Raw genomic sequence first — 21125 nt, 5'->3', positions numbered from 1 at the left:
GTCCAATTTGTCCAAAGCAAAGTTCAGCTATTTTGAAAATGTTCCGCATTTTGGGACATTTTAAAAAACATGTATAACGGAGAGAATTACGATAGTGACAGATTAACAACATCATTCTATTTCACGCAATTGTTTCCTTAAAAGAAAGAAAAAAATAATTAAGAAAGACACACAGCTCTAGGAATGATAAGTTGATTTCATTTTAGAAGTGATTCAAAAATCAAAGTTGAGTTTTGATAACAGAACATTTTACCCTAAGGTCATAATTTCACCTGAACGGGTCGTTATTTAACAGGACATTAAAAAAATGGGTCAGTTTTTAACGTGAAATTTTGATCACGGTCGTTGAAAAATGATCCGGCGGGTCAGAATTCAACGAGGGTCAAAATTTAACACTACACCGGATTTGTCTGACCCAACAAAAACTACCAAATAACCCAATTTACTTTCGTTTTGCAAAAGTGTGCATGTCTTTGATTCGTGATATATTTTTCAGATGTAATTCGGAAGGGATTATCACTTATATGTTTAGAATTATTTATTATGGCAGTATAAGGATTGAAGAACAAAGATGTATATATTTCATTACGAAAAGTTGGTAGCAAAAAAGTAAGCGTTGGATATAAATAAATGTCGGTAAAACAGTGCATTCAGAGGTAGTGCATTCATGTTACTAAGAATATCGCCGTTGAATGAAAGTTCTTAGATCTTTTATCTTGAAGAAAGTAACTAATGGCAAGCAATAGAGGCAAAGAGACTTCCAGTACCGTCTTAGACAATGACGAGGAGATACTTAAAAAGGTACTTTTGTAACAAATGTATTCGCTTTGTTGGCACCTCTTAGCTCCATCCTAGCATATATAGCTGGTTAGAACTTAGAAGTGACACCCTGTTTTTCAAAAAGTGTTTTTTTTTTTGGTGTGGGTTTCCACTGTCATCCCGTTTGTGTGTAAGTATTATTGTATAAAAACAATAATGTGGTAAAAATTTTGCAGGGTTGCTTTATTTTTTATCTATCAAGTTATTCAGTTTTCTTATCCCATATAGCTACCTGATGTACTATCTTCCCTATGTCAATGCTTACATTGGGCCAGATTTCCGTCATAGTAGCTTAGATTTAGGGTTGTACTATTACTCTATGAGCTAGGTACGGCTATGGAATAATTTCCTTCCCTTTCCCAAGTAGTTTGTTGTTGTATTTAGTGACTTTGCCAGAGTCATATGTCCATGTGTGTATATATTTGGTGCTTTTGTTGTTGTTGTATATGTTTATGTTTGGACAGCCTTTTAGGTCAAATTTGTATAGTTTTAGTCCTTATTTATCTTTATCAAAAGAATCCCTTCATTAAAATAATAAAGTGTCTATATGTTTGTTTTGTATATGCATGTGTGTTGTGTGTCTGTAGATATTATATGCCTTAGCATATGGGAGTGGGCTATGGATACTCGTGTTGTGGAAAAGGGATTGAAATCATCCATCACACGGACATGATGGAAAACATCCTATTTTTTTTTTAAGTTTTAAATTGACTGTGCCATAGCACATACTGTATTCACAATCATGGTATTGGAGATCTCCATCTTTATAGATCAGGTGGAGAGCATCCAAATGTTTTGGTTTTATTGGATTGTGCCTTAGCACATGGTAGTTTTTTCAAATTATTGTGGTTGTAGATATTTTGTTTGTTAGAGTGTTGGTGTCTTGATGCCAAGATCTTGTTGTTTGCGAGTATCCATAATAAGGAGTTATTATTACAAGTGTTTATTTAGTGTTTGTGTTGTGCCTTAGCACTTTGTGTATTTTTGTTAGGGCTTAGTTCTTAATTGGTTGTAGGTTTGGTTGTTACGATATGTGGTTGACCTTAGTATAGAGAAACGGACTGAAATCTTCCATCACGTGGACGTGATGGAAAACATCCTTTGATTTTGTAACATGTATGGTTTATCTGTCTGACAGTATCATGTTGCTACCTAGAGGGATTGAAATTTTCCATCATGCGGACATGATGGAAAACACCCTAATTAGGTGAATGTTTATAGTATAGTTGGTTGTTATTATATGTTCATTGCTTTAGAGCCTTTTTGAAGAATGCATCTCTTCATCTTGGGACATAGCTTGGTTACTCGTTTGAGTCAGATGCCGTGGTTAATTCATCAATGTATTCCTGTGGACTTGTTTTGTACCCCCACCCCTTTTTACAAATGAAGAGATCAAGGAGATTAAAAAAATGCACAAAACTTAGTCATTTACTTAATTTATTTGTAATTTCTAAACTGAATGTCGCCAAGGGGTCCCTAACACTTGAATTATTGGCATTTCAACGTGAACGGAAGCTCCCGCTGTAAACAAGCAAACAGACTGCTTGCTGTACATTTCTGCTTTCTAAAATAGTCTGTTTCATTTGAAGGAAAAAAAACAACAAACAAACAAAGCATGTTTCATCTCCGTCCAACAGTTGCAAGGTCTGGTTTTAATATTTGAAAAAACTTGACAAAATTAATTTGAGGAACTCTTTTATACACTTGTTTGAAGAGACATAAATCCGAAATTTATGGAATTATTGAGATTTTTAAAGATTGTGAAGAACACCACATCTATTACATGAAAACAGACTGGCCCAAGCAAATATGGAGACCGTGTTGCTAAAGAAACTCACTTTTGATTAGAAACACCAAAAAGTGCTAAATGGAATCCCATAGCGACAATCAGGTTAGTCCTATCCACAAGACTGTCATGGGAAAATTATTGGGATAAAATCATTGCTTTATAAAAATTATATCACATATTAATACATTTACCAAATCGTTCAGAATGGTTCATTAAACAATTAAATAGTTTAATGAAGAAGCACTTGTGGAAAGGGTCAGCTGACATGCTAAAAAGAAAGTAATAAATACAAGTTATGATGATGGGGGACTTGCAATGACTGACTAAAAAATGTCATACTCTCTCAAAATATCCTGGGTCAGAATAATGCTTACAAAATGGAGTAAACTAATGTTTTACAGTTTTAATTTTTTCAAGGAATTTAACAAATTGGTATCAGTTATATGGAAAGGAACATAGAAGATGTTGATAATGTATTTTGGAAGGATATTTTTATTTCTTTAACAATGTTATACACTAAAAGGTTTATACCACAATTTCTTTCATGGCAAAAAGTAAATAAAATATATAAAGTAGGGACTAACTTTTTACAACATGCACTGGAGCCCTTAACTCCATGAAATCATATATGAATAGATTATGTATTGAATCCCAACCAGAAATTTTTGAAAAACCTACGATTGTAAAAAAAAAAGCTCCTTAAAACAAGAAAGGTTGCAGAAATATATATAGTATCTTGGTGAAAGACAGAAATATTAGAATCTAAAACATGAACTAAATGGAAAATGGAACTGGATCTACTGAACACTTAACATTTTACCATAACATACAAAATTACAAAAGATTCCAATCTAATGTGGTTTCATCATAAATTACTTAATAGAATTGTGAGTGTAAGAAACAGTTCTCTAGAAACAATTTGAATAGCTTCAGTAGGAAATAACAATAAATGTTTTTTGTAAGGATTCACCAGAAACATTAATTCAGCTTTTTTGGGACTATGCAACTGTGAAACAGTTTTGGAATGATTAAAGCCAGTGGATGAAATTAACACTAATTTCCTGCATTCCTTTGCACTTACAAGAATAACTGTATCTAATTGTTAGAAGCAGACAATGTAATTAATTTTACATATATAATATGCACCATGAAAGAAAACCTCCATCTCTACCTTTCTTTAAAAACTTCTTAAAATGATACAACATTTGTGAGACGGAATTAGCCAAAAGAAACAATAAACTTGAATGTTTTGAAACTGATTAGTACACATTTATTAAAATAGTAGTATATCACAGGTATAATTTCTGTTTATTCATCGAAATGGTTTAGATATGTTTATGAAAATCAGTTGATGCATCTTCTATCTTGAATTATCTCTTGGTTGTATTTTAGGACCTATCATCTTTTGAATTATTGCTTGGTTATAGTTTTGTACATATCTTAGACTAGTTTAATAAGATTTATATTTTTTTTCTTATACTCTTATAATACTTCTGGTTCTTAATCTCTTTTGGTTCACACTTATTTCTCTTTTTTATTATTACATTGTATAGGAAGTGGAATGAAAATTTCTTAATACTGTTTCATACATCACATATATATATATATATATATATATATATATATATATATATATATATATATATATATATATATATATATATATATATATATATATATTAGACTCTCATTTACCAGTATTCAAACTTCTGTTATCCAGATACCTGGTAATATCTGAACTATTTGTCCAGTCCAGGCTGAACATTGATTATTTGAGTACTCACCCTTAATCAAAGTAATTTAGCTGTCCAAATATCTCTAATACTATTGAAACTGTGACACATCATCCATAATGTGAAAACTGTTATGAGCGGCATGTTGATTTTTTTAATCATGACACCTGTCAATCCAAACTGTGAGTGCTGATTAATCAAAAAGCAGGTTATATTTATTTTTTGTTTATCGCTAATTCAATAATTGACTTGCCTTCTATTACTCAGTTATTGATTTAGCTAAAAGCAGTAATTTTATTTAAAGTATGTTTGATAAAAGAAAGTCAGAAAATCTTATAAATCCTTTGAAAGTTACACATGTATTTTTCAAAACATCTGTAGGAAGTCACTTTGCTTACTGCATTTTGTCTAAATCACCATATTGTGGAAACTGGAAGAGGTACAAAGTGGAAGAGAGAGCCAAATTTTATAGAAAACCAAATACAACACCATCCTTGAAGTAGAATGAGGTCTGAAAAGCACGAATACAAGAATAACAGAAATGGTACTTTGTTTATTATATTTCTGTGGAATTTACATGTAAATAAAGTATGGGATTCACCTTCTGAGATATGTTAAAGTCAACATTTTTATAAATTAACTGAGAAGAGCTAAAATAAATAGAATTTAGTAGGAAAAGAAACGCATTCAGCTTGATGTACACTTGCATCTTCATTACTTTCGGTTATCTGAAGTTTTCTTCTGGTCCTACAGACTTTGGATGACTGAGATTCTACTGTACATAGTTATGATAAAACATCCGCAGATATTTGTAGTAGGATGAATAAAGTCTTATACCTGTTTTCATGTTTTCAAGACTTGTAAAATGTAAGCAATGAAAGTACTCCCATAACCACTGTGTACATTTCTAAGCTAAAATGTAAGTAATGAAAGTACTCCCATAACCACTGTGTAGGTTTCTAAGCTAAAATGTAAGCAATGAAAGTACTCCCATAACCACTGTGTAGGTTTCTAAGCTAAAATGTAAGCAATGAAAGTACTCCCATAACCACTGTGTACATTTCTAAGCTAAAATGTAAGCAATGAAAGTACTCCCATAACCACTGTGTACGTTTCTAAGCTAAAATGTAAGCAATGAAAGTACTCCCATAACCACTGTGCACGTTTCTAAGCTAAAATGTAAGCAATAAAAGTACTCCCATAACCACTGTGCACATTTCTAAGCTAAAATGTGAGCGATGAAAATACTCCCATAACCACTGTGTACGTTTCTAAGCTAAAATGTAAGCAATGAAAGTACTCCCATAACCACTGTGCACGTTTCTAAGCTAAAATGTAAGCAATGAAAGTACTCCCATAACCACTGTGTACATTTCTAAGCTAAAATGTAAGCAATGAAAGTACTCCCATAACCACTATGTATGTTTCTAAGCTAAAATGTAAGCGATGAAAGTACTCCCATAACCATTGTGTACGTTTCTAAGCTAAAATGTAAGCATAAAAGTACTCCCATAACCACTGTGTACGTTTCTAAGCTAAAATGTAAGCAATGAAAGTACTCCCATAACCACTGTGTATGTTTCTAAGCTAAAATGTAAGAAAAAGAATGAAAGACAATAAGATTAATGTCTTCTTTTCTTTACCTAGTTCTCTGAGTTTCACATTTGTCTGAATGAACTGCAAGAGTCCAACAGAAGAATACTAAAAAGACTGGATGATTTAACACAGGAAGAAGATCATAGAATGAGGTAAATGGTTTAATGCCAAATGAAACTGCTGTAAAAGTGTACTTTGATGGTAGGCTTATGAGACCACAGGTGTGGAATTTGTCTGATCCTTTCTGCATCTCTTCTTCTGGCATCGGGGTGAGGGGAGCTTATTTGTATCATATTGAAAATGCTTAGTCATTTTTGCAAAGTACTAAATATACACATACTCTAGCTCTGTCCACCTCTCCAAGTTCTAAACTACAGTTTAGCTATATGGTTTCCTGATACTGATGTCCGCATTAATAATATCTATCTCTCCAGACTATTACGTCTATATTACATTCATCTCTTTCTTCTAATAAGTTCCTATCTCATATCTTGTATCTATTATCTCTATGTATTGTCTTAAGTTCCCATCTGGTATATCTTAAACCAAAACTCACTTTGCTTACATACAGAATATGATTGGCTAAGCCTTACTAAATGAAGGACAGCCTCCTTCCCCTACAAACCATTTCATAGCTAAATAGAAATGAAACGGTGTTACATATGACCCAGTTGCCCAGATGTGTCATTTTGCTGACCTAGAAAGATATGACCCGGTTACCAGGATATGTCCTGATGCTGACCTAGGATATGACCCAGTTACCCAGATTTGTCATAGCCTTCCTGAATCACACACTGTCCCTGACATTGATGTTTTCCAAAATTTACACCCACCCACCCTGCAAATTGTTCAGTAGAAATCTGATACTTTGTTATTCTGTTATTTCCTGCTTCTTCAACCTTATACATATGTATCTTTTTTCCCCACATTAACAAGCATTTGTTCATACTAGCTAAAGAGGCCTCATAAGAATGGGGGAGGGGCAAAGACATAATGTATTCATATTTTCCACGAACTTGTTTCAGTACTGGGTGCTAAATCTTTAAATTATTGGTAAAACAGACATATGAGTACCAGATTTACTGGGGGACTAGGTTAAATAAATACTCCAATTACTTGACTCTATTCCTGTAATGAGTTAATGTAACAGTAGTTTAAGTGCAACAGAATTATTCTTTGCTTTAATTAATTAACTGTCAAACATGTAATTTTTGCTTTAATTAATTAAATCTTAAAATTTACTTTTTGCTTCAATTAATAAACTATTCAACATATATTTTTGGGATAAATTCTTTCAGAAAAATGTTAGAAAGAATAGGCATTATAAAATGGGAGCAAAGTGATTGACAAATGAAATCAAGCTAAGAGGGGCATAGAGGAGGGTGTTTAGAACTGCACTTGGAGGGAATAGGTTGACACTAGCTCATAGTCCCAGGAGAGGGCATCCAGAGTAGGGGTTGTCCCTCTATTTATATCTTGTTAGAGCACAAGTGTATAGATACTGAGTATATAATAATTGTGATTGATTGGGCTGTAACTTAAATGCTGAATATAAATTCTTTCATGGCAGGTTTCAAGAGGGACATGGAAATGCCATTGCTGGTAAGCATATTTAATACTTTGTGCTTCTGCAGAACATGTACTAGGTCTAGAGCAAGTTAATAATTTCAGAAGCTGCTCCAGCTGGAATGCATGCACAACTTTTTATAGTCTGTTTGCCTGGAAGGAAGAGTTTTGTCTGGGACTCAGCCTCATGTAAATTTACTGAATAGTTTGGGTGTGGTCCATGCAGCCAAGTAAATTTTCTGAATTCTTTGTTGTGGTCCAAGCAGCCTTGTAAATTTACTGAATAGTTTGGGGTGGTCATTCAGACAAATAAATTTGCCCAAAACTTTGGAGTGAACAGTTTGTTCTGGTCAATGCAGCCATGTAAATGTGCTGAATAATTTGGCTTGGCGCATGCAGCCATGTAATTTTGCAGAATCATTTGGGGTGAAATTATCAATTAACCATGCTTCTTTTATATAAATTTATCCAAATGTTGCGTAAATGAGAGATGGGACTAACCTTTAGCACTGCCTTATCAATGGTGAATTACAGTAATGAAATGGCAGTAAAAATATGGGGGCTACATTATATTTGAAGAGTAATGAAAGTTCTGCCTCAATTATATTTTGCAGTTCTCTTAATTTAATTTTAGTACAGTTAAGCTAGCTTATGAAATTATGAAACCCCAATACATATAATTTTAGTTGTTCTTAGCTGGTAAATTTAATTTTTTTGTAATATATTAGAAGTAAATCCTGTACAAGGACCCTGGTTGGGGACAAGTAATTTATTATACTAAATACATGTATTAAAGTACTAAAAATAAATGCAATACGTTTTCTGAACATTTTAATTGGACTTCATAAAGCATGCTGAAAGTATAAGCAGACATGCACAAATAATTGTAATTTGAAGGTAAATGCGATTATAGCTGTCTGTTGACACTTATTACATAGTGTGATATTGTAACTTTCATTGTCTGTGATAGAGACCAGAAATGTGCTATATATTCTCTCTTATAAGTTGAGTCCAGCTGCAGCCATCATGATCTGTCATTGCATAATGTGCCAGCTAATCAGGATCTATGTTGTTCATTCCACTGGTTACTCCTAAGAAACTGCATAGACCATAATCTACTGGCATATTATGGAATGGCACGTCTGGATCTGTAAAGTTTATGGTTGGACTTGACTTACAAGTTAGTAAATACACTACCAGTGATGTCAATTTAGTTTAAATATAAAGGGACATTTAAAAGTTTGTTAGAGTTTTATACATATTCTTGGACTTATTTACAGAGCTTGAGAACCGGATAAGGCTGATTGAATCTCATGATATGAGGAGAGAAAAGGAGCTGGAAGAACTACAACAGTCTTTAAAAAGTTTGATGGAGAAGAGTGATCACTGTTATGGGATGATATTTTCAGGAGGTCCTGGAGCAACTGCCCCTTCTCTAGGAAAGAATGTTGAAATCAATGCTGCTGGAATTTCTGATATAGGGATATTTCAACAGCAAAGTGATGATGTTGCTGTTTGCAGAACTTCCATTCAACAGGAAATATCATCTGTAACTCCTAAACATGGTTCCTTTAGAATGGAAGACCGAGATAGGCACACAACTTCCTCAACAAATGTATTATCTCAACAAGAAACTGAACGACCAGTCCTTGATAGATCTGTGTCAAGAGATGGATCTGAACTGACAGTAGTTAAACCAAATGGAGCGGGATTAAGTGCGTTGGAGGCACCCGGACCAGAAACTGCAGGACATAATGTCATTAAAGAACATCCTTCAAGTTTAAGAGATTCAAAGGAAACATCTGTAGACACCCATGTGGCAAACATATTAGAACCAGAAATGGAAGAACGTGCAATAAAAAAAAATATGTCTTCAGCAGAAAGCTCCACTATTGATGCTTCATTAGACAGTTACGTACAAGGTAGCAGAGCTGTAAAACTGGAAGGTGACATTGTTAGCATTTGCCATAGTGCAGACTTTCATCTTGGATCAATGCAAAGTAAGGATCTAAGACAAAGAGATTGTACAGAGAGTGAATCTGGGTATGTTCATTCAGCATCAAACACTAGTGTACATAGTGACCGTATGTTAATGATGGCCAATTCACAAAAAAATTCAATCAATAAGATCAGTGATTCTGGTGGGAAGAATCCTAGACCACAGAGGAGTAAAAATATGGTGCCAAAAGTGAAACTGGATGCAACCTCTACTGATAGTTACATCAATCAACCAGTTCTCAAGCTAAGGGCATCAGGTCATGTGACTTCGTCAGACAATCAAGTACAGCAGTACAGAGGCAATATTGCAGAGCACCAGAATAACATAAATTTTTCAAAGAACAAAAAGTCAATGAAAGAAAATATAGGTAAATCCCTTTGGATATAAAAATGTTGTCAGTGTTCATGTTTGGAAACTAGTTTGTTTAAGTAAAAAATTCCATAAAAATGTTTAAAATTTAATCTTAACCATATTCCACTAAATATGTCATGTGTGTGCTTGCATATTTGAGGTAAATAATTACATGATCAGGCTGGTTCAAGTTGGTTTGCACATTAGCTGAACTAACAAACATAAGAATTGTTGTGTTCACTGAGCTCCAGTACATTTTTTGTAAGCCGATGCCATATCTGACCATCATGTCACATCATGTCCCATCCATGTGGTGATACCCATGTCTATCCATTCTGTCATGTCACATCATAGTGACATCCTTATGGTGTTACCCATGTATGACCATCCTGTCATGCCACACCACATCCCCACCTCGAATGAAGGAGGTTGCGGGTTCTAACCCAGGCAAAGTCATACCAAAGGCTTATAAAAAATGCTACTTGCAGCTGCCTTGGTAGGCACTAAGCATTAAGAGGTCAGTGTTAAGACTGGTCAGCCAGGTGTCAGGATAATGTGACTGGGTGGGACATAATAATAATAATAATAATAATAATAATGAGGACTTTGTATAGCACCTAATCTTTAGAAGCTCTAAGCGCTTTACAACATTAGGTAACACCTATAAGATAAAAAGCATATATAATGATATGATTACAAAAACAAACACCATGAAATTAGAAAACATAAAAAAACAATATTTAAGGTAGGAAACATTATTAGGTCTTTAAGTTTGTTTGTGCAGTCAAAATAAGTGAGTTTTGAGAGTTCTCTTGAATGGGATCACTGCGTCTAAGTTCAGTGAGCAATTCATTCCATGTTGCTGGGCCCTGGTATGCAAAAGAACGCTGTCCATATGACTTTGTTTTCATAGTGGGAATAGTGAGTATACGATTGTCAGAAGAGGAGCATAAGTATCTTGCTGGTGTGTACACATGGGTGAGGTCAGATAGGTATGTTGGACTAGAGTCCGTCAGTGAAACGTAGCACAGAGAACAAATTTTGTGTTTGATTCTGGATTGAATGGATAGCCTGTGTATGGTACAGAGCAGCGGGCAGGCGTGCTCTGATTGTGGTACTCTAAGTATGATGTGAGCAGCTGTGTTTTGAACTTTTTAAAGTTTCTGGAGTAGATATTGAGATGAACCAGACAGAATTGAGTTACAATAGTCCAGTCTTGAAAGTACTAATGAACACACAAGTGTTTTAGTGGCATCTTGAACTGAAAGATATTTGCAAATGGAGCTGATGCGTCTCAGCTCAAGATATGCAGCCTTGCATGTGTTCATGACATGTTGGTGCATTGTGAGAGTACTGTCCAGAGGAACACCTAGGTTTCGTATTGATTGTGTGAATTTAATGTTGGCGTTGGTGATATTTATTGTTTGAGGAAAAGGATGTGAATGAGAAAGTCTTTGTGTTTTGAATGGCCTCAGTTTTATCATCATTCATCTGCAGCTTGTTTCATGTCATCCATGATTTCACATCAGAGATGCACCTCTCTACACCTTGGATGATAGCATCAACTTCAGTTGGGTGGCTAGATTTGTATATTTGGATGTCATAAGCGTACAGTTGGTGAGACACTGGATGATATCTACATGATGCTACACATTTGTCCCAGTGCTAGACATCACTAGAAACTGCCACACTGCAGACATCATAGCGATATGACTGAAAAATTGTTAAAGCTATGTTATAAATCCAAAACACACACACACACACACAACATCCTGTTCACATAAAGTTACTCATATCCAAGAATTGTCATGTTACAGCCCCTCCCATCCATATGATGTTACCCTTGTCTGTCCATCCTGTCCTGTCACATCAAACCCTGTTAATATGACTTTACACATATCCATTCCTGTATTTCATTTCATTTCCACCAAACAACCTTTGAGAGACCTAATAAATTTTAATAAAATTCAGTATAGTATCACTCAGAAATCTTTTTGACAGGTTGAAAACTAGACTGAAAACAGATTTGTAATGAGGTGCATTAAGCAGAACTTGATCAAGTTCAAATTTCACCATTTTCCAACAACATTTTAAAGGAGTCATGCTACCAGGTAAAGTAGGGACTCTGCCCTCTTCTACTAGGAAAATGAAAAAAGATTTGCCCTGTGATTTTTTAGATGTAATCTGAGTGACAGTTAGCATTTGGAATTTTTACTTGATGCAGCCAGGTGGTTGTTGTTGTAGGGTTTAATGCCATTTTTCAACACAAGATAAGCTATATATGGTGGCCAGTATAAATGGTGGAGGAAGAACCCAAGAAAAACTCGGAAAGAACCACCAACCCACAAGAAGCTACTGGCAAGCTTTCTCAAGTACCCACTGTAACAAGATAACTGGGTGGGATTTTGGACTTACAACCGAACATTTTTGATGGTGATACAATTACAATGTTTAATGACAAATGACTTGAATGAGGAAAGAATTATGATTAATACATGCATATAATATCCAAATATTGGACCAATTAACATAATCCGCACAAACTAAATAATGAAAATACAAATAAATGACCTTTCACAATACAAGGACAAGGGGTGAATGATTCGCAGTGATTTCACAGTGAAAGAACGATGTGTTTTACTCAAATAGTAAAACTGTGGTATTTTACTCAAACAGTAAAAATGTATTCACTCAAATAGTGAAAATGATGAAAACAAAGGGACAGATGTACAAAATATCTTTACAGTCCCAAAAACACACTAGGTATTACAAACCCCAAAGATTAGCCCACGGCTAAAAGATGACATGTATGGAGTTACACACTCCAACACCAGCACACTTTGCTACCAGTCACACTGGTCAATCAAGCAGTCAATATTCCAGGTTGGTCAATCAAGCAATCAGCGCCCACCAATCTCAGTCAGCAATGCCCGATCACCTGCTACTTGACCAGCAACACTTTTTACTCAGCTCTGTGGCTGCTATGGTTCAGCTTCATAGCTGCTATGGTCAGCTTCATTGGTTAGCTCTGCAGCTGGTACCACATCGACTCCGATCACTCTTACAACTCTGATAACTCTGGTCACTTCAATCAGCTATACAGCTACGACTCCGATCAGCTCTGCAGCTGCGACTCCAATCACACTGGTCAGGGGGAAATGCATCTAAGACTGTGTACTATGCATGACACATGTGTATGCAGTAAAACATAATGATGTTATATATGGTAAGCTACGCAGATTACATCATCGGCACAATAATTACAAAACAATACACAAGTTTAGAGGTGAACCTAACCGTGCCTGACAAGAATCCTACGATACTAAATGTTTCTTAAAAATGCAACTTTATATATTGCTAATATAAATCTCTTGCTAAGTCAAAACAAGAATAGAAAATATTTGCATGATACTATGTAAGCCAAGGCTACAGAGAAAATATACAAAAATAAACATGGTAGCACAACAGTTATAACTTATAAATACAAGAAATTAATAACTCATGTACCTCTACAGCTGAAGATGTGCAAGTCCTTAAAGTAGACTGCTCACTGACAAGATGTTCCATAATGTAAAAATTTTGTCTTACAGTGAGGTATTTATACACAGATGATGCCTGGAAGTATTCGGTTCTTACCATCGAGAGCACTTCACATGTATGGCATAAGATGAACCAAACTCACTATTTTGAAATCTTTATAGAATATACATAAATCACCCTCGGGTATCATTGTACACATAAAACTAAACCAGAGTATGTGTATTTAATAAAAGTTATACAGAACTCCATGATACCTGCATTGGCTGTCAGCCTGAGACTCGATTCCCATGCAGGCAGAGGTGAAATGGTAGTGATCTATAATTGGTGAGCACTTTAGACCACTCAGCCACTCTAGGCCCCTGCAGCCAGGTGGTGGCAGGCAAATTGTGTTGTATGCATCCTTAGCAGGTGTTGATATCAATTGTGCAGACAAAACAAAATTTTGCACATTCACAGGCATATGTTTTCCTAGCTACCAACCATTCAACCTTTGCCCTGCAATTTATCATTTGTTATCACTTCCTGATTTTTGCAAGCTTGGCACACAAAAAATATTTTTTGCTTCTGGTCAGCCAACCATCCCTGTTTTTTGTTTCCAACACTAGCACTGTTTTTACCTCTAGGGTTAAAAAAAGAAAGAAAATTCCAAAAATTTATTTGTGCTTCAAATGAGCTAGTTTAGACAAGAACTTGAGGTGCTTAGTACATTATATATGCTAATCAGTTAATCATTATAATATATATACATGTAATGTAAAATAAAAAAAACATCTACCTTCCTATCCTAATTTTAAAACTGGGGCAATAGGAAGAAGAAAACATTTTTTTTTTGGGTGGGAGCTGTATCATTTGATGATAAAAACATACCAATTTGTTTCAAAACTTAAATCAGTAATATGTAAACAACAATTTGGGTTTCAAGAACAAAAGCACTTTTTAATTATATTTTTGAAGATTTTTACCTGCTGTGCTTGCATTATTTTCATCATAAAATGAGTTTGAAACTGTAAGTTAACCTAACAGTGGATAATAAGGGTGGTCATCACTATATCTAGGAAGTACCACTTCACTGGACTGTCCATTTTTAGAATTCATTGGGCACTTAAATTGAGGAAAATACACAATCAGTAGAAAGCAGAGTCGAAATATTATTGATAGAAGATTTTTGCCTAGAAATAAAGTGATAGAAGATTTAGCCCAAAATTAAAGTAATAGAAGATTTAGCCCAAAATTAAAGCAATAGAAGATTTAGCCTAAAATTAAAGTAATAGAAGATTTAGCCTAAAATTAAAGTAATAGAAGATTTAGCCTAAAAATAAAGTAATAGAAGATTTAGCCCAAAATAAAAGTAATAGAAGATTTAGCCCAAAATTAAAGTAATAGAAGATTTAGCCCAAAATTAAAGTAATAGAAGATTTATCCCAAAATTAAAGTAATAGAAGATTTTGCCCAAAAATAAAGTAATAGAAGATTTTGCCCAAAAATAAAGTAATAGAAGATTTAGCCTAAAATTAAAGTAATAGAAGATTTATCCCAAAATTAAAGTAATAGAAGATTTAGCCCAAAATTAAAGTAATAGAAGATTTTGCCCAAAAATAAAGTAATAGAAGATTTTGCCCAAAAATAAAGTAATAGAAGATTTAGCCTAAAATTAAAGTAATAGAAGATTTAGCCCAAAATTAAAGTGCCGGTTTGAGTCTCAGATTCAGCCAATGTGGGTATGTGAGAAACCTTGCCAGTAGCTTCTCGTGGGTCGGTGGTTCTTTCTGGGGTTTTCCTGAATTCTTCATCCACCATTAATACTGGCCGCCATATATAGCCTATCGTGAGCTGAAAAATGGCATTAAACCCCACAACAACAACCAAAATTAAAGTAATAGAAGATTTAGCCCAAAATTAAGGTAATAGAAGATTTTGTTTTAAAATGAAAATCTTTAGGTCAGAATGGTATAGGACAGTGTATATTGTTGTATTTGAGAAGCATTCTAAGGTCATAGTTATTTCCTTGCATTACTCATTTTTGTGAAAAGACAAAATAAAAACAACAAAGCAAATGCTGTCTAACCTGTGCAGGATGTTTTTACAAGTATTGAAAAGATATTAAAATCATAAATTTGAAATCCTTTTGTCAGTTTGTTGTACTGAAGCCAGAACGTGTGATTGGCTATGTTAAGAAAAAAATCATTTATAAAAATAGATGCATTAACATGGAACGCATGTTGCCATAATTTTCTTGACTGTGTGCCAGTTCAGTTGGAAAGAAGGATTTTGTTCATTCATATATCAGCTTCAATGCTTAGTTCATCATCAACAAATAGCTGAGGTCATGTTTTATCAACAACAATGAAATTGAGTGTCAAAATGTATGTTATTAAATGATAAAGTTTATGTGATCTTCTCAGTGTTTAGCGATATGACTTCACATGAGCACATTAGAAACTATACCTTGTAATTGAAATGAGTACCTTGATTACATCATTGTAATTACAAACAGGTAAAAATAGAATTAGCAGTTTAATTTGTCCTGGTTTCAAAACTTCACTAAAATCTGATAGTCCAAAATATTTATTGTTAGTTTTGAAAAAAATTCCTAAACATGTAGTTGCAAAGTTCAGGTTACTTATCTGTAACATCAGTGACCACTGTGGCTTGAATGGATGAACAATATGAAGACACCTGTGCATGTCCTCATGAACATTTCAATTTCTTGTTTGACAGCAGCTGGTTAAGTATTTGTACCTGTACAATAAAGTAATCTAGGAATTCATGTGAGTACACTAGAGATAATATGATAAAATGAATGCAGCTCATTTCTTTTCACAGATCTTGATTATGACGTGAAAGAGGAATATATGGTTCCAATGATGTGGGCGATTCATGCACAGGCAGAACTTGATGAAGGTAATTTTATTCTGAGTGTGAAGAAAACTACTTCTCCATTCCTCAAGACAAGTGAAAATGACAAGGGATGATAACCATCATTTTGTAGTAATAATAGTGAAAATGACAAGGGAAGATAACCATCATATTGTAGTAATAATAGTGAAAATGACAAGGGAAGATAACCATCATATTATAGTAATAATAGTGAAAATGACAAGGGAAGATAACCATCACATTATAGTAATAATAGTGAAAATGACAAGGGAAGATAACCATCATATTATAGTAATAATAGTGAAAATGACAAGGGAAGATAACCATCATATTGTAGTAATAATAGTGAAAATTTCTAGCCAGTGCCGTTCACTTATCTAGCAAGGTTAAGTTGCAGAGTAGTGCTTTGATGTTCAGCTGCTTTGCAGGGCCATAATAAATACTGTGCCAAGACTCCAGGGGCTTCCAGAATGCTTGGTCTGGGCTCCCATTATGTTGTATCAGGTATTCCAATGGGCTACCATTATGGACTCTCATATATTGAATTCAGGTAGCCAGGTGGGCTAACATAATGCCAGTTCTTAGCACCCATATGCTGTATCCAAATGATAGTCTGAGCTCCCGTGTGGATTTTTACATTTTCTGACCCTGCTTAGTCGCATCATTGAACCGTTAGTTAAATGTTTTCTTAGCAGATACAATCAGTTTATACAGTGCAATAAGATTTCATGTAACCTGTGTTTGTAAGGAGAATAATTTCAGAAACTTTTTGGACCATTGTTGAAAATTAGTTCGATTAGAGACAGTTGTAGTCAATCCTGCATACTCCACCCCTACTACTCTTTACATCTTATTTAAGATAAGTAATTCCAATATATATTCACATTTTTTGTATTTTATTTATATTTTGTTGTCATGATATGGTTATGGAATTACATGTACAAATATGCTTAAAATCTAATAAAGTACTTTGTATTTCTTCTTTAAATACGTTACCCACAGATAAAATTGTCTCATAATGGATATTGCAGTACGTGCTTCATTAATATCTATAATTTTGCCTTTGTCCCTATTTTATGTGCAGGTTTTGTTTGTAATATAGAAAACTTGTTTATATCACTTTATAGCTTCCTCTTTGTTCAGACAAGTACAGGTCAGTTTTCTATACATGGTTTAACTGAGTAGCCTCCAGCTTATGCGTTATTCTGTAATCGATACTTGAGTGCTTTTTATCTGTACAATTGGCATCTGAACAATTGGCCTTCCTATGAGTAAGCCGTTATTAGTCTAAGAATTGATTATTTACTTTCAAGTCCATTAATTTACATACTATAAGCAACAATCCAGGTTATTTGTAACAACAATCCAGTCATTCTACCTGTATAGGCAGTCAAAATTCACATGGCTATAAGTTATTTGTAGCGGTGAAATGATACACCTATGCTGCATATTGATACGATTCATGATACAGAGCCTGCAAAAGAATACATATTGATACACATATGAATTTGATGGTCTTTCCATCTTTGAAAGGTAGGTGGTGCCCTTTTATGTATGTTGACATTCTTGGTTGTATTTCCAGTATGTAGATTACAGATAGACCTATAATTATCATATATTTATATGCTATGACAAGATAATAAAAATACTTTTAAGCAGAGTAACCTGTTAGTTGTCTGTGAGTTTTATTCAGCATTTTAAGCCAGCTAATGTTGGCTCCATTTATCTCACTTGAATCATCAGGCCCTTCATTGTGCACAGCATGGATGCTTTGGAAACCTCTTATTACCAATTCCATGTCTCACTTAAATTTTTGAAGACGTTAAGCTAGTGGTGAATTATGCGATGTCCGATCTGGGTCTGCACAGTTTGCAGTTGGACTCATCCTATAAGTGAGTATATATGGTGTGTAGTTTTATATCTTGTATTAACTTCTCAGGTATATACTGTGAAACACATTATGTAGTGAGACTTGGCAACAAAATGGATTTAAAAATTATTAACAGTAGTGTAACCTTATTTCAGCCTTGAAGAACAAAGTACATGACATTCATACAGTTCTTTGTGTGGATACATCAGCCAGTATGAGAGGAGAGGCATGGGATCAGACACAGATATTTGTCAATAGCTTCCTTTCTGGTAGGTTTACTGATGATGGGGTATACAAGTTTTTCCTCTCCACTCTTACTATCATAAAAAAATAATGCCACCATCTTTTTTTCTATGGAGCTTCTTGGAATTTGTAATGTTTTATTTGGGATGACAAGATACATGTTTAGAATGGTCACTAATAATAATAATACGTGCACATGATCCAATTAGTACACACTCCTCTATATCATCAGAACTTGCATACAGATATAATTTCCTAAGCACACCTTTCTTGATCCCAGCATGTCCTGAAAGGGGAAGTGGCTGCTTAGACAATCCTAGAAGATAGATGGCAAGTTAGTGTATAGATTTGGTACAGTGTCCTCTTAATTTGGATTTATATTTGAGGTTAATAATTATACTTCTGAATATATTAGATTTACACATTTTCATGCAGTAACTGGTCTCACAATCCAGTACTTTGTTTGTGAATGTTTTACCCTTGAGGCCTGGATCATGGCTTGAAAACATAGCTTTTGTTAGTTGATTGCTTAATTTAGAAGCAATCCTCTGTGCAAAATTGGTTGATTTTGGAATGTCTCAGGAAGAATCAGCTTTATAAACCTCTCATTGATAAGACGTTTTGCTAGTTGATCAAGTGAATCAACCAGACCAATCCCCTCGGATGAGTTACAATAATAATGAAACTAGTCAGGGACCAGGGTTGACTAGACCACCCCAGCAGATGGGAGGGAATGCCTCCATATCCCATCAGGCATCATCTTCCTTAATTCTTTCTATGGTATATATGATAATGCTAACATCTGTAGAGTTCAATATTATGGCTAAGCTCTCAGAAAATATGTTAAAGCAGTCTGTGCTCTATAGAATTCAGTGCCTATAAGGCAGAGGCGTAGCTGGGGGGGGCAGGGGGGTACATATGTCCCCGGGCGCCAAGGTACAGGGGCGCCAAAATGAGGCTTACAACGTTACATTATAATAAGTAAACAAGGGTAATATTCAAAAATGTGATTAAACGGGGAGGGGGCTGGGGCACCAATTTTATAGTTCGTCCCCGGGCCCAAAATATCATAGCTACGCCTCTGCTATAAGGGCTAAATTCTCTGAGAAAATACGTTATAGCAGCCTGTGCTCAGTATAGTTCAGTGCCTATGAGGGCTAAAGTCTTAGAAAATATGTTAAAGCAGTCTGTGCTCCATAGAATTCAGTACCTATAAGGGCTAAATTCTCAGAGAAAATACATTAAAGCAGTCTGTGTTCTGTATAGTTCAGTGCCTATGAGGGCTAAATTCTTAGAAAATATGTTTAAGCAGTCTTACAGTGTTTTGTAGAGTTCAGTGCCCATTAGGGCTAAACTTTAAGAGAAAATATGGTAAAGCAGTCTATGCTCTGTAGAGTTCAGTGCCCGTTAGGGCTAAACTTTCAGAGAAAATATGGTAAAGTAGTCTATGCTCTGTAGAGTTCAGTGCCCATTAGGGCTAAACTTTCAGAGAAAATATGGTAAAGCAGTCTATGCTCTGTAGAGTTCAGTGCCCATTAGGGCTAAATTCACAGAGAAAATATGTGAAGGCATTTGTGCTCGTAATCTGAGCTGGAATTGTGTCTAAAAATAGTGTATTTAATTGCAGAATAGTGGAATCTTTTATTTATGGCACATAACATTTTATGTTAAATATTGTAATTATTAATTATAAATTTGATCAATGACAGTAATAGCGCTTCTTTTTGACTTGTTTATTTCAGGCATGGAGGAAGTGGTTAGTGAAGGAAAACGAAGCCATGACTTCGTGTCCCTATCCGTCTTTGGACATGAAACCAGGGTGGTACAAAGGCTTACTAATGATATTCATCTGCTTCACACAAGTTTTGGTAAATATATTTTAGTTTCCTGATGAAGTTTATATACATAGAAAAAGTGGAAAGCAAACTGTTGAATATATATGCAAAGCAGTGAATTTTTATATGTTTAACATATTTGTCATACATTAATATTATATGATAGTGTTTAGTTGAGTTTTAGCTTTCATTAAAGATGTCTAATGAGCATGACCAGTGAATCCTCTGTTATAAGGCTTTTCAGGGCCCAAGATTACAAGCATTCTCAAACAACTCAGATTCAGTACTAATTTTGACATCTGAGTGACAGTAAATTTGGCAGTTTCTAATGAGCATTATGTGTCAGAGTGAGTACTTCTTTTACTCATCCTGTGGACAGGGCAGGTTGAATAGTAAGCAGGAGACCCAGCCTATTGACCTCATCTACATGGTTAGTGGCTTAAAATAGATCATAGGGACTTTTGTATTAAACAGCCTTACTTGAGATCCCATTAACTTCAGTATTGCCATGGGAGTGCTGAGACCTGGCCTCAGTATGACTAAATATCCTCATAACAAAACTCGGACTTAAATGAAAATTGTTCTCTGAGACCAGAAGAGCTTTCATCTGTCCAACAATTAGCATAATTTTTTTTATTGCTACCAACTCTAGCTAAATGAGAATTTTCATGAAATTTTACACATATTCATGACATTGATCTTAAATGAAAATGTTGCCACTTGAACTGGCAATATGGTCACTGCAGTCCAATTGATTCTAAATGAAAATGGTACTGATGCTACATTTAATATGGCTGCCACAGCAGCTGATCTGAAGATCTTGTTATCACTGAACAATATCAGATCAAGCAAGTCATCTTATGTTGGATTCCTGGAAATAAATTCTTTTTGGCCAGTAGAGCATCAT

General features: G+C 34.7%; 1 protein-coding gene across 1 annotated transcript in view; it reads left to right on the top strand.

Annotated features, from left to right (window-relative positions):
- The first annotated feature begins 441 nt into the window (after positions 1–441).
- LOC149801875 (uncharacterized) overlaps positions 442–21125 on the top strand; it is a 75638-nt gene continuing 54954 nt past the window's right edge. Inside the window, exons 1-7 of the mRNA XM_089956262.1 lie at positions 442–801; positions 5989–6089; positions 7508–7539; positions 8784–9869; positions 16217–16294; positions 18296–18409; positions 20126–20251. Of these exons, the coding sequence (XP_089812388.1) occupies positions 733–801; positions 5989–6089; positions 7508–7539; positions 8784–9869; positions 16217–16294; positions 18296–18409; positions 20126–20251 (1606 nt within the window). The 5' untranslated portion in view covers positions 442–732. The remainder of the gene's footprint in view (positions 802–5988; positions 6090–7507; positions 7540–8783; positions 9870–16216; positions 16295–18295; positions 18410–20125; positions 20252–21125) is intronic.

This window comes from Sinohyriopsis cumingii, chromosome 4 (assembly GCF_028554795.1).
Source record: "Sinohyriopsis cumingii isolate HCF-2022 chromosome 4, ASM2855479v2, whole genome shotgun sequence".
Taxonomy (NCBI): domain Eukaryota; kingdom Metazoa; phylum Mollusca; class Bivalvia; order Unionida; family Unionidae; genus Sinohyriopsis; species Sinohyriopsis cumingii.
The sequence above is the reverse complement of the archived record's forward strand: the minus strand, read 5'-3'. Positions and strand labels throughout refer to the sequence as shown.